Genomic DNA, 15,421 nt, shown 5'->3' with positions numbered 1-15,421 from the left:
TTAAATATTCGTTTAAAATTGCTTGAGTGTGGGCAGCTCTAGGTATGAATCTTCTATAAAAATTCAAGACCGCAAGAAATCGACGCAGCTCTCTTATTGTAACTGGTTGAGGAAAATTAGCAATTGCAGAAACTTTATCAGGAAGCGGAGTAATACCCTTTTCCGTTACACAATGCCCTAGGAATTCTACTGAAGACTGTCCCAGGCCGGGTCACCAATTGTTTAGGCATCACGTCCGGGTCACCAATTGTATATGATTCGGTGATGGAGATGTAAGACTTTCAAATGAAAACAATATGGCAAAGAAACATCCTCTTTAATATTGAAAGATAACAAACCATCTACGAAACTTCACAAACTCCAATTAACAAGTTATTCTTTAAAACATTAAAAGTTGTTATTAAAAGAACAATTAAAAACTTAAACTTTTGATTGTAAATGTCGCATACTGCAGGTGGGCGTCACCGGGAAGAATTGGGATATCGGGACGAAGTCTCGGACGCTGCACAACAACCTCTCTCGAAGGCAAACTGTCATCTGCTTAAATACTGGATTTCAGCCTTTTCACTCCCTGCCTTGGCCACCGGTTGATGCTCCTCCGCCGGTATTCATCCGCGCAGGAACTATTTCGGTTCGTCCTCCTACCTTCGATCTTCGTTCCCATCCTCGATCCTTCTACCTCAGTTTTCCATGCAATCTGAGCTGACGCAACCAACAGCCTCTACACTTTCTTCTATAGGCAGTAAACATAATTTGGATATTGGTCGCTTATATATGTCAGTTTTTGTTCTGTCGTCTACAATGCGCATATTTTTATTTTTACCAGGAAAACTTTGAATAATACGACCTAAACTCCACTTAGAAATGGGTAAATTTTCCTCCCTTAAGATAACCATATTCCCAATTTTTACGTTTTGTTTAGAAAGAGAATGTCTAGATAATTTATTTTCCTAGAAATTTCTTACAGCTTAGATCCGCCCTAATTTTAATCATATCTGATGCATAATGAGATTTTTTTGTAATAAATTGTAATTTCATGACATTCTGTGCTCGGAGAGACAAATAAAATTATTTAACAAAAACTTTTGCTTCGAAAAAAATCTATTGTGCTAGTTTATCCAATTTACTGTGTTCATGTAAACTCAAAATAAACAAAAAAATTAAAAACATTGTTATTATTGTACGTAGATTAAACTAATTATTGATATTTTTTTTATTTTTCGAAAGAAAAGAAGTATTTTAATCACAATTGTTAGAAAAATTGTCTTTTTGGAAGATTTTTTATGTGTTTATAAGCAATTGAATACGAAGAGTTTGCAACGAGAGTTACAATAATGTTAACTCTCCATATTATTTTTATCTGGTTAAAATTATATGAATTTTTGTCGAATGGAAAGGAAACAACATCAAAATAATATTTTTGCTTCAGTATTTGCTCTATACTGTAAGAAACTCCGGACTAAGTACCGGTACCGGATTTGTATTTTTATCTGGTTAAAATTATATGAATTTTTGTCGAATGGAAAGGAAACAACATCAAGTATTTTATACTGTAATTTTATGAAGAATTTTCAAAACGCAATCCAAATATTCCACTTCTTTTTACATATGCAAAATAAATAAGCAATACAGGAATAAATTTTCTCTACCATGCACATAGATAATCGAAATTATCAATTTTCTATGTTTGTATATTTGTTTCTAAAAATGCAAGAAATATTTTATACTCACTTGAAGCACTTTAAAAAATTCCGGCTTAATTTACAGATTTACAGCAAAAAACACAGGTAACACAATATCCGTAAAATTCATTTTACTGTAACTTTTTTTTGTAAAGATTTTTTTTATAGAATGATATTTTTATTATTGTAATTCTTCTTAATTACAGTTTCTCAATGATTTTATAGTAAATATTACAGTAAAATTTATGGTATATCAGATTTTCCTCCGTTAAACTTCACGGTATAAATGCATTTTCCGTTAAAAAATACTGGCACCTTTAGTACTGGTGTTTTTTACCGTAATTTGAACTAGATTTTTTTACAGTGCTGGAAAATTATCTTTTCGGAAGTTTAGCATGTATTGAATAACATTAGAATAAAAATCGTTAGTTTATAATAAATATACCCCGTATGAATTTTCAACTAATCCTGAAATCAAAATTTAATTATTTCGCCTTAATTTTATTTACATCCAATTATTTAATGAAAAATATTTTATCTAATCAGATTACCATTTCATGAATTTTTGTTCTATACTAAATAAATTATTTCAGTTCCATGAATATAATAATCTATATCATCTCAAACAATGAACAAAAGACTAGTTAAACAATTCTCATTTTAATTAATGTAATTAAAATGAAGAACGATCCACTTAAATTTAATTACCTACTAGCTAGATCTTTTCCTTTAATTAGTTGTTTCAATACGAATTTCTCCATCAAACTCTTTTTTTTCCCTTTTGTTTCTCGCCAAATGGAAAAGCAAATAATAAAAAAACAAAGTTTTTTTCTTTAGACGAATCGATTGGTCCTGCTTTATTCCTTTAGAAGAGTGAAATACAATCTTATTCTTCAGTTAACATTTGCGTGTAGCGCCATTTCTTAAGTGTTCTTTTACATTCTGAGTTAAACCAGTCTATGCACTTATTCTTCTATTTTCTACGCGACGGTAAAATAACTCAATAAAATGTGGACAGGAAATAAATTTAAACAAGCTTAGCTCTAAGAGGCATAAAGCGAAATTTATGGTAGAAACTTTATTTTCGAATTTTAGTTGTTGGAAAAACTTTAAGTGAAAACTTCCAAAATATGAAATGGTTTTATAGAATATTTTGTAAGCACATTTTACATGAAATTCGAAAAGCTTTAAAGCGTCTCTTAAGTACTTGCAACATTTTTATGATGAAATAACTACTTTTAGATACATATGTTTATAAAGATTTGGTGTTTGTTGATAAATGCATGATAATAAAAATTAGTATTGCAGTTTAGTTTCGATATCACAAAGTTGAAGGGACGCTAAGAAATCTAGAGATAGCTTATTTTTGAGATAACAAGTTCAGAATTGAATATGTTATAAAAAGTAGAAAAATGTGTACGAAAATATTACTTTAAAAAGTAGAGTCACGAAACATAAGAATACTTACTATTAAATATATATGCAATAATAGATGACTATAAGTCTAAATACAACAATGATAATTTTACTTCAAAAAGTAAGACAAATATAATTATGTATTAAGTAGAAAATAATTGGTTTCCAATGAACCCACTTTTGTGGTTTTTGTGAGAAAGTTCATTTTCTATTTCGAAAAAAATTCGACATACTAAGGGTTTGAGAAGAAACCCTTTCACATTGAAATTCAAATTAAAATTAGGTAGATATGTAATGCCTATTGGAAAAATATTCTTTGACATAACAAGGTTTTCAAGGTATCGAGAGTATACTGCATTTCTTTTTTTAAAAAAAAACTATTTCATTCAGTAAAAAATTAAAGAATTTTTCTGCCGTTTTTTCAGTAAAATTATATATTAGTGTTACATGAATAAAAAATTATCTCACACAAGTCATGTGAATAAATCTATCACACGATTGCGTTTAAACGGAGACAAAAATTCTACTAAAATTACCGTATTGCATGATAATGATATTTCTGGTTTTAAAAAAATCCATAATTATGGTTAATGAACAAGAATATATGGTATTTAAACCAATTATTTGGTAATTTCTCCATTCAAGTGGTAATGGTTTACCTAAAATTCCGGTTTTCAAAATTATAGTTCTCATTACCACATATCTGGTAAAAGAAATACAAAACCTAAAAGTAAATTTGATCGAATAAATGCTCTAAAGTATTGTGACAAAACTGCCAAATTTTCCCACATTTGCCAAATTTTATCACATGTTATAAAACCATATTTTATTGTTAATAATATGAAAATCATTACATAGCGTTTTTGTAAAAATTACTCAGAATTCTGGTGTTTCCAAGGAGTTGGAAACAGGGTCAATATTACCAGTTTCTAATAATAATATTTTTGAATATACATTTTACTTTAGTGTACTATTCACTGAGTGCAAACGAGACACCTTGTGTCTGCTCGAGATTTTTTTCCAAAAATTTTGATATTTGTATTTTGTGGTGCACTTGAACTTTGTTATGCACTTGTTCTTAATAATCCATCTTGTGTAGCTAATTCCACTGCAAATTTTGTATATAAACTAAAATTTGTTACCCCATTGGACTTCGACAATGAAATAAAGTGTTAAATAAAGACTTAAACAAAAGTCGTTAATACATTGCAGTGATGCTTTCTAAAATGTTTCCTTTTTAACTTTTAGTACTAAAAGATAACTTTTATTTTCTTACAAAGAGAGAAAAAATGGTCACAATTACAAGAATATGGTAAAATTTACCGTGTTTCTGTTTTTTTTTTTTTTTTTTTTTTTTTTTTTTTTTTTTTTTTTTAAGAACACCAAAAAGATCGGTGACTTTTAACGTAGCGCCGTGTTAGTGATTGTGGTAAAATTAACAATAAAGTATGGTTTTAGAATATGTGATAAAATTCGGCAAATGTAGTAAAAGTTAGTCGTTTTATCATGATACCATAGACTGTGGCATAAAAATGAGTTTTTCGGTTAAACTTACTTTTCTGTTTTGTATTTTTTTACTAAATGTAATAAGGGGTATAATTTTGAAAATCAGAATTTCCGATAAACTGTTTCCATATGAACTGAAAAATTACCAAATGAATGATTTTAAATACCATATATTTTGGTTTTATTTGCCTAAGTCGTGATGTTTTTACTCGAAATATCATTACCATACAATACGGTAAATTTACCAGAATTTTTCCCTGTGTACTATTACTTAACTAATAACGTCCTCTTACCGATTCTATAAGGACCCATAGAACGTCTCGGGCGATCTAAACGATTTGAACCAATCATATGATACTTTTTCCTTTCAAGTGGGGATGGTTTACCGGAAATTGTAACCAATTTTAAAATTGCAGATCTCATTACTTCCTATTTAGTAAAAAAAAACAAAATTTAAAGTAATATTGACCGAATAATTGATCTAAAGTATTATGACAAAATTACCAAATTTTACCACTCATGCCAAATTTTAATTTAACCTTAATATAATGTTAAAAGTGGCAATAATAATAGAATAAGTACATTCTATTATTCTATTCTTATGATGAAAGCTGAAAAAGAAACAAATAAATCAACATTCTGTTTCCCTTTTGCACCTTGCTACAAATTTAGCAAGGCCATTCGGCTGAGATAGCATCTAATAATTAAGAACGTCACGACCTTAGGGAAATATATTGCTTACAGTAATTATTACAACATCCTTTTCAGTATTAATGCTAGTGATAAATTATTCATTTTAAAGTAAGTGATTATGATGAAAGTAAAAATTTTTTAAAGAATTGTAACTAATTTTTTTACAACGCTTAATTTGTTTAAACTTCAAATGTCGCTGCTTCTGATTCGATTTCAGCTTTAATATATTTACTAAGCAGCGTTCTGTTTTATTTATTTTTAGATAGTACGGCGCATTTAAACATCATTTCAATAAAACTAAAGAGTACATAAGAATTTTTTACTTCGAAAATAATTCAACTTTTAAATTCTTGAAACTTACAAAAAAAAATATTCGTAATTGTGTAAAGGAGGCGTTTTTACTCGACATCCTATAATTTTATTAATCGAAAAATCTTACCACCTATAATTTTATTACGACCCCTAAGTAATTACTTAAATGGATCTCAAGGCTCTTTTCTTGATAAAATATTCTCTAAAGAAGCTTCAGATATTCTTTGAATGAAGAGCGTGTCCAAGTGGCTGACAATTTGTTTAGAATAGTGCGTATTTAAAACAAGAGCTAGAGGAGGAGAAGTCAGTTTTATTTTTTTCTTGCAGCGTTATCAAAAATTGCTTTTTATTTAGAAACTTTTATTGACAAAATGAGATTGCATAATTCAGAAATTCGTTGCACAAAAAAGTACCGTAGTATAAAACTTAATGGAGATTAAAAAGAAATCACGAGAAAAGACGTAATAACCTATGAATAATATCATGCTCAGTTAATAAACAAATTGGAATTTTTTTACTAATTTATATGAAATAAAAACCCTTAGTATCGTTAAGATAACTTATTTTTACATTGCATGCACTTTGCAATAACTATTTGAAATATGCGGCTCTTTGTGAAATAATGACATAACTAATGCACTAAGAAACCAAGCCTAAAGAGAAATAGATTAGAGCGGTAGCTAACGTCGAAGCTTGTCATCTCATAACGTATATTGACTCAACCAATCAGGGGATGACGTTCATCTGACTTTCATCAATGCGAAACTATCTTAACAAACATCATCTTTACAAAGCTTATTGCAATAAACTTAATGAACTCCGTGATGGCTCAGGGGACAGAGCGTTCTTCTCCCAAGGAGGTGTCCCGGGTTTGAATTCGATCCATAAATTTTACAGCCGGCTCGGCCGACCACTCTGTCGACGTAAAATATCCTCAGTTGTAGACTGATCATGGAATAGTTTTCCCTTGCTCTCAGTGTATCCGTGGGAGGTTTTGGGGGTTTTCTACTCCATGTAACTCAAATGCGGGTGAGTTCCATCAAAAAATTTCTCTAAAAACGCAAATTTTTCCCAAAACTTGATCAAGAAGTTTCGTTGTCTTCTGAACGTTTCTATGGCCAAAATTACAAGACTACGGAGTTGAATATATATATATATATATATATATATATATATATATATATATATATATATATATATATATATATATATATATATATATCTATATATATCTATATATATATATATATATATATATACGTTATGTTATGAATATATACGTTATATATATATGTTTCGGGCAATGTAATTATTTAGGTCAGTATTCATAATGCTTAGTTATTATGAATAATGACCATTAAAATTGGGCAATTTAATAAATTTGAATTACTTTACGATAATTTCTCACATTGCCCGGTCATTATAAATACCGCTATTATTTCTTTGGGCACTTTGATTAATTGACAGCAATGGGACAAACATGCGCGTGTGGTGTGATTCTGGCTGGCCAATGTTCACCGGTGAATGTTGACAATCAAATCAGTCGCTTTGGTGAATGTCCCAAATATTCATTACCTCCAATTTGATTCTAATTTATTCGTGGATATAATTACATTTATTCGATATTTTAATACTTACTGACGATAGATTAGAACAAACAGCAGTGTTTGGAGTATCGGGCAAATATGTACCTGGCAATGGCACTTGACTTAAAAAAAATATCAGAGTAGGGTATACCGGGCAAATGCATACCGGGCAGTTGCACTTGACCTTAAAAAAACATCAGTGTAGGGTATACCGGGCAGTGACACCTGACCTTAAACAAACATTAGTGTAGGGTATACCGGACAAATGTATACCGGGCAGTGGCACTTGACCTTAAAAAAAATCAGTGTAGGGTATACCGGGCAAATTTTTACCGGGCAGTGGCACTTGACCTTAAAAAAACATCAGTGTAGGATATACCGGACAAATGTATACCGGGCAATGACACTTAACCAGACCTAGTATGACTGGACCTTTGGTAAATGTCTGAAATATATACTAGGTCTAATGCCACTTTTGCTATAGCTTAAATATTTAAAAAGAAAGTAAACATAGCGTTTGAATCAATTTTAAACTGATACCGAAATTATTGCTTTAAAATTAAAAATAATAATAATAAAAACTGCGCCAGATAAGAATAATTGAAATAGTTGCTTTATACAGCGCATGTGCGGGAAAAAATGTTTAAAAAATTATCCAGGTGCATCTAAAATTGGATGAATATCCCAAGACACCCTGTGGCTGTGTGTGACACAAATTGCCCACTTGACTTTTAGCATTATACATAATGACCGGGTAATGTAATAATTGCAATATAATTTATCATTTTGTCATATACTTTTGGGCACTTTTTAAATTGCCCGGGCATTATAAGCAATGCTCAATTATTTACATTGCCCGTGACATATATATATTTTAACAGACGCAAGTTTAACAGATGACATGTCGACATTTTGCAAAGAGCAAGATTTTTTTTTAAGCTTACGGCATATATATCTTGTAAAATCATGGTATTTTTAGCAGCATTGTACTTAACAATGATGAACAATAAGTGTTTGAACGGAGCATATCATATAGATTAAAGGGTATAGCAGAAAAATATCATTGCAAAATTAAATAATAAATCCAAATGCCTTAATAAGTTTAGTTAATTATAATCACGCGTTAATAGCTAAACTATAATTTACCTTACGGTAATTATTTTCAAGGGATACTTAAAATTATTAGTTTAAATGATTTTTTAAATTTTCGAAAATAGTAAATCCTTTGAAGAGTTATTTTCAGGTAGTCTGGCTGAATTTGAATGATCGATAATAATTTTCTCGGATATTTTTTATAGCATGAGCAACGCCCTGAACAAAAATAAATACGAGTGGAAAAGGTGTAGCTAGACATCTCAAATGCACATGAACTTAATCAAGAAGAATTTTCTGAAAATCGAACAAAATTGTAAACCAACTGAAATCTTCCATAAGCTTGCTTTGACGTTTATGTTTGAACTATTGATTATTTTAAGTTTTATTTGAATTAGACTCCCTTGCTTTGTTATTGCTTTGATTCGCGTCTGCTCTAAAACCAATTTTAAAAACTTGGAACTGTAATCTTATATCTAAACCAGTTTAACATTCAAATATTTAAAACAATTTAATCTAGGAAGCATTTTTCGAAGCACCCGAATAATCCTAAAATCCAACGTTTAATATTAAAATCAACCTCAAGCTAACGACGTTGCCTGTGGACAGCTTGTTATATATTCCCGAAAATAATCAAACTTCATAATTTGGAACACAAAATAAAGCATTTAAAGCTAATTTTTTTTAAAAAAAATACGATAATTAATAAAGCTCTACATTGCGATTACTAAAATTACTTCCGATTATAAAAATTGGTTGTTAAAATTAGATGAGATTAATAAATTATTTATCACATTCTTCATCATGAATACACATGGATATATCCTTCTCAACACTGTAAATCACTGGCTTTAGGACACAATTCAAGGGTAAATATCCTCAGAAGCTTTGTCATGCATTGACTTTCTAAACAGAGTAGTATATCATGTAGAAATGAGCTTGAGATTTCAAGATTATCAGTGAAACAATGGTTTGTTAACGGTTCTTACACATAATTTTAAGATATTACAAAATTTACATGACATACGGCATCAAATATTTACGCATTCGAATATAATTATTTATTTATATGAGATGTGAATGTGATTACGCATTCACATCGGTTTGTGTGGCATATTTTATATTTGAAGCGTACAGTAATGTATTAGTATTTCGGACTAAAATGTCGATATGTTTAACAGTTATTTTAGAAACATTTAATATGCGTGTGCTTTATTATAGAGTGTCGTTAGTCTGTCTATTTTGTCTTGCTTTATTGTAGAGTGTCTTTGTTTTTATTGTAGAGTGTCTTTATTAAGGAGCTTATATTTTATAGTATTATGCTTGTTTCAAAATTCAAACCTATATATTAAGGAAGTAAAGAAAATATTAGCAATTTCATATTAACAATTATTATTAACAAAATATTAACAGTTTCTATCTGTTCTATCTATTTTAATGAATAAATTGTTCAAATAATGGTTCATTTGCCGGATTAAAATTTCATACGCTTAAAAAATATGCAAAAATGAAATGAGAGTCGACATGTTTTGAGCGTTTCAAAAGTAGGCGCCCATTTTCAAGACTTGACAGACATGAATGTAACGAAACTAAAATTATTTGGAAAAAAAAACACAAAGTTGCCAATGAAAAATGGTAAAAAAACTTCCTTAAATGGATTTTTTAGGGCTTTATTATATAAAAATAATTTCAGAATATTTTTTTTTAAATCGATAATAATAGCGATAAATAGATAAGGTATAGGAAAGTAAATCATGTTTTGTTATTTATCAGTTCATTATTTAATTTGAAGTACCAACATTCAAATTACAAAATACTTTCATTTGTTTAAAAGGATTAACGTTAAAAAAACATTCCTGTTTACCTAAAATAATTTAACTTTTTAATGTAAGATTAAACTTGATTGAGATTTTAAATGCATATTTTTTTTAAATTTATTATAATTTTATAAGAATATATAGAGTTAAATATATTTTTCCTGTTTTGAAAACAATAACCAAATAATCATTTACATTATATCACACTAAAATCTGAAATATCTGGTGTTTAAAATATAATTTTGTTTCATGCCTAAGTGAGGATATATTACTTAAAAAATATTATTTTCTAAAAACTGATGCAGAAAATGCATGATATCTTGTTATCCATCCTAGTACAATCTATTCATTTAATTTTGAGAACCAAATTTCAAAATACAGAAGTTTTAGAAACATTTAATAAACATAATTTTAAGAACACATTAGTTGTTTACTAAATAATGAAGGAAATATTTGAAAAATTTGCATTCAACATTACGATAGTAATAAGACATTCGTTCGTATTTAAAAAAAGATAATAAAAGATTCTTATGTTTATCTAGGGAAATACAAAAAAGACTATATTCCAAATGTCTGTTTATAAAACGGATAGCTCATTAAAAGCTCCGAAAGCAGAAGATGTTATTAATCTCTCTCCCGCTTTTCCCAAAACGACACATCCGTAAACTTAGAATTCACCTTCCTAAATGTCTTTTTCAGTGCTTAAGACTTGTTGTTCGAGGTACCATGTTTAACATAAAACAGTTTTAGTGTCAGCGTATAACAAATTACAATTCCTTTTCTGTGTTACCACGATTTGGGAGGACATTTGTTTCATAGGAAAGAGACTTTCTTGTTCTCTTTACAGCGAGTTGTAATTGTGAGGGCATTTATAAGGTTTCAGACGGGTTTCTCTGACACAAGAGTCAGGTTTATGGGATATTTATAAATTGTATTATTTTTCGTAGCTTATTTCAACAAAAAGGTTAATAAATTTCTCTTTGTCAGCTGTAAGAGCAATATAGAAAATATGTTGAAACTAATCGCATTTCCAAACAGAAATCTCACTATAAGTGGAGTAAAAAAAATATTGTTTTATTTGAAACCTAGCTGTAAGAGAAATTGAATTCTATAATCGAATAATTAATTAAATAAGTAGCAGGAACAGTAATATGTTGCAGCTAATTAATACACATTTTTATTTTCGAAAAAATATTATAACTTTGAAAGATGAAAAATTTCTTATATAATGAAAATAAAGAGATATCGTTTTATTTGAAATCTACATTTGATAAAAGTAAAACTTCATATTTCAATATTTTATAACAGCAGTAAATTTAGAGTTCTTTCCTACATTTTTTTCGGAGCTGAAGCGGAGCTGAAGATTTAGTAAATTTAAAAAGATTTCTTTAAGACTTAATGTAGACTCAGAACTCAACTTTCTAACTATTTTTTCACTGCAAAGACACGTTGTAAGTTTAGAATTCACTCTTCTACATATATTAAGAATTGTTCGATTAACTACGGATAACATAAAACAGGCATTGTGTAAACGTATAGCAAATTACAATTCCTTTTCTGTGTTACCACGATTTGGGAAAACATTTGTTTCATAGCAAAGAGACTTTCTTGTTCTCTTCACAGCTAGGTGTAACTGTATGCGGGTGTGTGTGCATTTATAAGGTTTATGAAGGGTTTCTCTGACACGAGTCAGGTTTATGGGATATTTATATGTATTATTTTTCTTAGCTTATTTCGACAAAAAGGTTAATAAATTTCTTTTCGTCAGTTGTTTCAGCAATAGAAAATATGTTGAAGCTAATCCTTACACCTTTTCATTATCACTGTAAATCGAATATTAAACTTTGCTGTAATAGAAATTGAATTCTATAATCGAATAATTAATAAAATAAGTGACAGGAAGGGTAAAAAAAATTGTTGTAGCTAATTAATACACATTTTTATTTTTGACGAAAATATTATAAATTTCAAGTTAGAATAACTCCCTGTTTAATGAAAATAAAAATACGTAGTTTTATTTGAAATCTACATTTAATATCAAATAAATTTCATATTTTTGAACGAATAATTTATAAATTTATAACATCAGTAAACTTAGAATTTACTTTTCTAAATGTTTTTGTCTGTGCTAAATTTAGAAAAACCTTTTAAGACTTAATGTAAATTCAGAACTTTTACACTTCTAAATATATATATATATATACATATATATATATATATATATATATATATATATATATATATATATATATATATATATATATATATATATATATATATATATATATATATATATATATATATATATATATATATATATATATATATATATATATATATATATATATATATATATATATATATATATATATATATAAAGAGAGAGAGAGAGATAGTTAATTTTTATTTTATTTTTAAAGAAATTATTTCAAACTCCAACACAGAAAAAAACACCCTATGGAACGAATTCTGTGCTTTATTTTAACTAAAATGATCGAAATTGAAAAAGAATATGAAAGTTGCGATTGAAGAAAATAATAAAACTGGTGTGATTTTTACTGCTCAATTTTTACTTTACCGTTAAATAATCATCCCTAAATCATCATAAAAAGTCAAATTATTCGCTCTCAGAGTTATCATTTTTAAATAAAAAATAAACACTTGAGATTAAGATTTATGGGTGAAGATGGGTTTAGATTCGATAGGTGAAGAAGAAAAAGGCTATTTTGAAGATATTGTTAAGGGTACGTTAATCATTATATTTCTTTTCTAATTGAATTGTATTTCAAAGTATAATTAGAAATAGCAAGAGGATATTTTGATTTCACTTCTGTGTTTTTGTTTCGTTAAGGAAGAGTTATTAGTGAGAGCGGTGTTCTTAAGGAAGAGTTATTTGTGAGAGCGGTGTTCTTATCTGTGAGAGCGGTGTTGTTATGTAATTTACCGTCTTGTTTGGGCTATATTGGTATTTTAAAATCAATAGCTATGACTAGTTCCGATAAAAATTAAACTAAAATTATAAGTTGCCTTTATAATGTTAAAACGTAAATCATTCCGGGAACAGACCATTTTGAACCAAGCTCCCATAATGGTCTATATGGTGCATAAAGGCAAGATGATAGCACCAAAGTCAAAACTTTTGATGGTTTTCCATTGATGGGCCAACGTAATCTTGATGGTAAGCAACATAAGTAACCATCACCCCAATGTAGGAATTCAGACTGATTTATGATGGGCCAACATAAAAAAAAAAGAATTTTTTTTTGATAGTATATTCCTGAGAACCAACCGGAATTCCCATTAAACCATCATGGAATATGGAACCATATATATACATATATATATATATATATATATATATATATATATATATATATATATATATATATATTGAGAAAATATTTAAAGTAAAGAAGATTAATGACAAGAGAAGAAGAAAAATTATTAAAATAAACTTATTTTTAAAGATATTTAAAAACATTTTTTATTTATCTAAAAAAAATTATTAAAATTCCGGAAAACAAAATAAAGAAAAGATATAATCTCTGTATCAGCTCACACGATTATATCCACGAAAAAGAGTGCTTTCTAATATTGTCTTAATATAGCTGAAGCAAAAAATATAAATTCAGTAATGTGAAGAGCACTTAAAAAAATTTAAACGAAAATAGAACACATTATGAAAATAGAATATAGAACACAGAACACATTACAACAAAACGTATTAATTTTTTTCGTTTTTCTCTCATTTCTTTTTACCCTTTTTGTCTTTACTGTGCTTTATGTATACAGGGCTATTCATAATTCCCTCCGGGGTTTCAAAGCGTTATACTAAAAGAAAGGAGACGAATATGAAAAAAAGAAACATATGAAATTATTCCGAAACTAAATTAAAACTTGAAAACTTTCGGAATAATTTCATATGCTCTTTTTTGCCATATTCGTCTTCGTATTTTTACTATAACGCTTCGAAACCCCGGAGGAAACTAATGAATAACCCTACATATGTATATATATATATATATATATATAAATATATATATATATATATATATACACAATGTTGCCCCATGCCTTTCATACGTAAAAAGTAACCAAATCATTTCTTCACGATATCAACAATACTATAGTTAAAAATTAGAAAAATTAGAAATAAAACTTACCGGGACATCAGATTCCATTGGTAAGCTTTGAGAAAGTTTCACGTGCATATCTTCACAGTTTACACATGGAGACACAACAGATAAGGCGACTACTTTGCAGAAAAATAAAAATATAGGAATGAGTACTAAGAAATTGAATTTTACACTATTGTTTAGAGAACTTGTCCAAGCATGTTGAGCCATATTCTTCTGACTTGCTAAAAATCCTTAAAATAATATGCTACATGTGCGTATTAATCATCCTTTTATAGTTATAAATATATCATTTTTAGTATACCTCACATAGATTTGAATGATAAGCAGGCTTACCTATTCAATATTGCAATAAATACAACTTGTTTATTTTCCGAAACCGAATTTTCAATTAATGATATTCAATATATCACATGTATGGAGCACTTATTTGATATTGTTCAGAATAAATTAATTTGCACAAGTGATTATTGTTGCATTATATCTACCACAAAAGGTACTATTTTAAATCGTTTTTATGCACTAAAAATGTTCCAACTTATGCCATACGTAATGATATGATAAATGGAAGACTAGCTAAAAACTGTTTTTTTTTCACTTCTTAAATATCCAAAACTTTATAACAGCATTTTTATTTCTCCTGTTGAAAAATTGTGCTTCCGTAACTATCAAGCAAAATCACGATTAAATTAAGAGTCCAGTTTCGATCACAATGTGTTTTATCTGTAGCTGTTACAAATAATTTCCATTAGCTCAGGAAAAAAATTGTCAATCAAAACTATTTTTTTAAAAAAAAAGTTAATATCTTGAATGAAAATGAAAGCTAAGTAAAAAAATATTTAATTTGAAATATCCTTCAAAAAATTCAATACCCGTTGCAGCAACTGGTACAATTGCAGATGAAAGAAATCAGACAACTTCAACCGAACATGTATTGGCTCGACCTGCCACTGAATCATCTCCTTTTCTAGGAAATGCTATCCTCAAGTTGGAGAGAGGGAACACCGTCACCGCAGGGGGGCGCTACATTTCCAAAAAATGATCGCGGGCATCGACACGGCTTGGGAAACAGTTTGGGTTACCGATCAGTTGACTTAATCACCATCAAAACTGTTTGTTTTCGAGCTTTTTTTTTTTTTTTTTTTCGTTCTGACTCGGGTTGTTCCTTTTAGAAGAATAAA

The 15,421-nt window shown here is 28.6% G+C and overlaps 1 protein-coding gene across 2 annotated transcripts in view; it reads right to left on the bottom strand.

The window, feature by feature from the left end:
• Nucleotides 1–15,215, bottom strand: part of Ccn (cellular communication network factor protein Ccn) — a 76,769-nt gene extending 61,554 nt beyond the window's left edge. Inside the window, exon 1 of one of the 2 annotated variants that reach the window (XM_043052083.3) lies at nt 14,268–15,215. In XM_043052083.3, coding sequence (XP_042908017.1) covers nt 14,268–14,450 — 183 coding nt within the window. In that variant the 5' untranslated portion in view covers nt 14,451–15,215. The remainder of the gene's footprint in view (nt 1–14,267) is intronic. The other variant, XM_071183040.2, reaches the window with a different exon arrangement.
• Between the last annotated feature and the right edge of the window lie 206 nt (nt 15,216–15,421).

Source organism: Parasteatoda tepidariorum, chromosome 7 (assembly GCF_982258835.1).
Source record: "Parasteatoda tepidariorum strain Cologne lab strain chromosome 7, Ptep-v5.0, whole genome shotgun sequence".
Lineage (NCBI taxonomy): Eukaryota > Metazoa > Arthropoda > Arachnida > Araneae > Theridiidae > Parasteatoda > Parasteatoda tepidariorum.
Note: the sequence above shows the minus strand (reverse complement) of the source record. Positions and strands in the feature narration are given on the sequence as shown.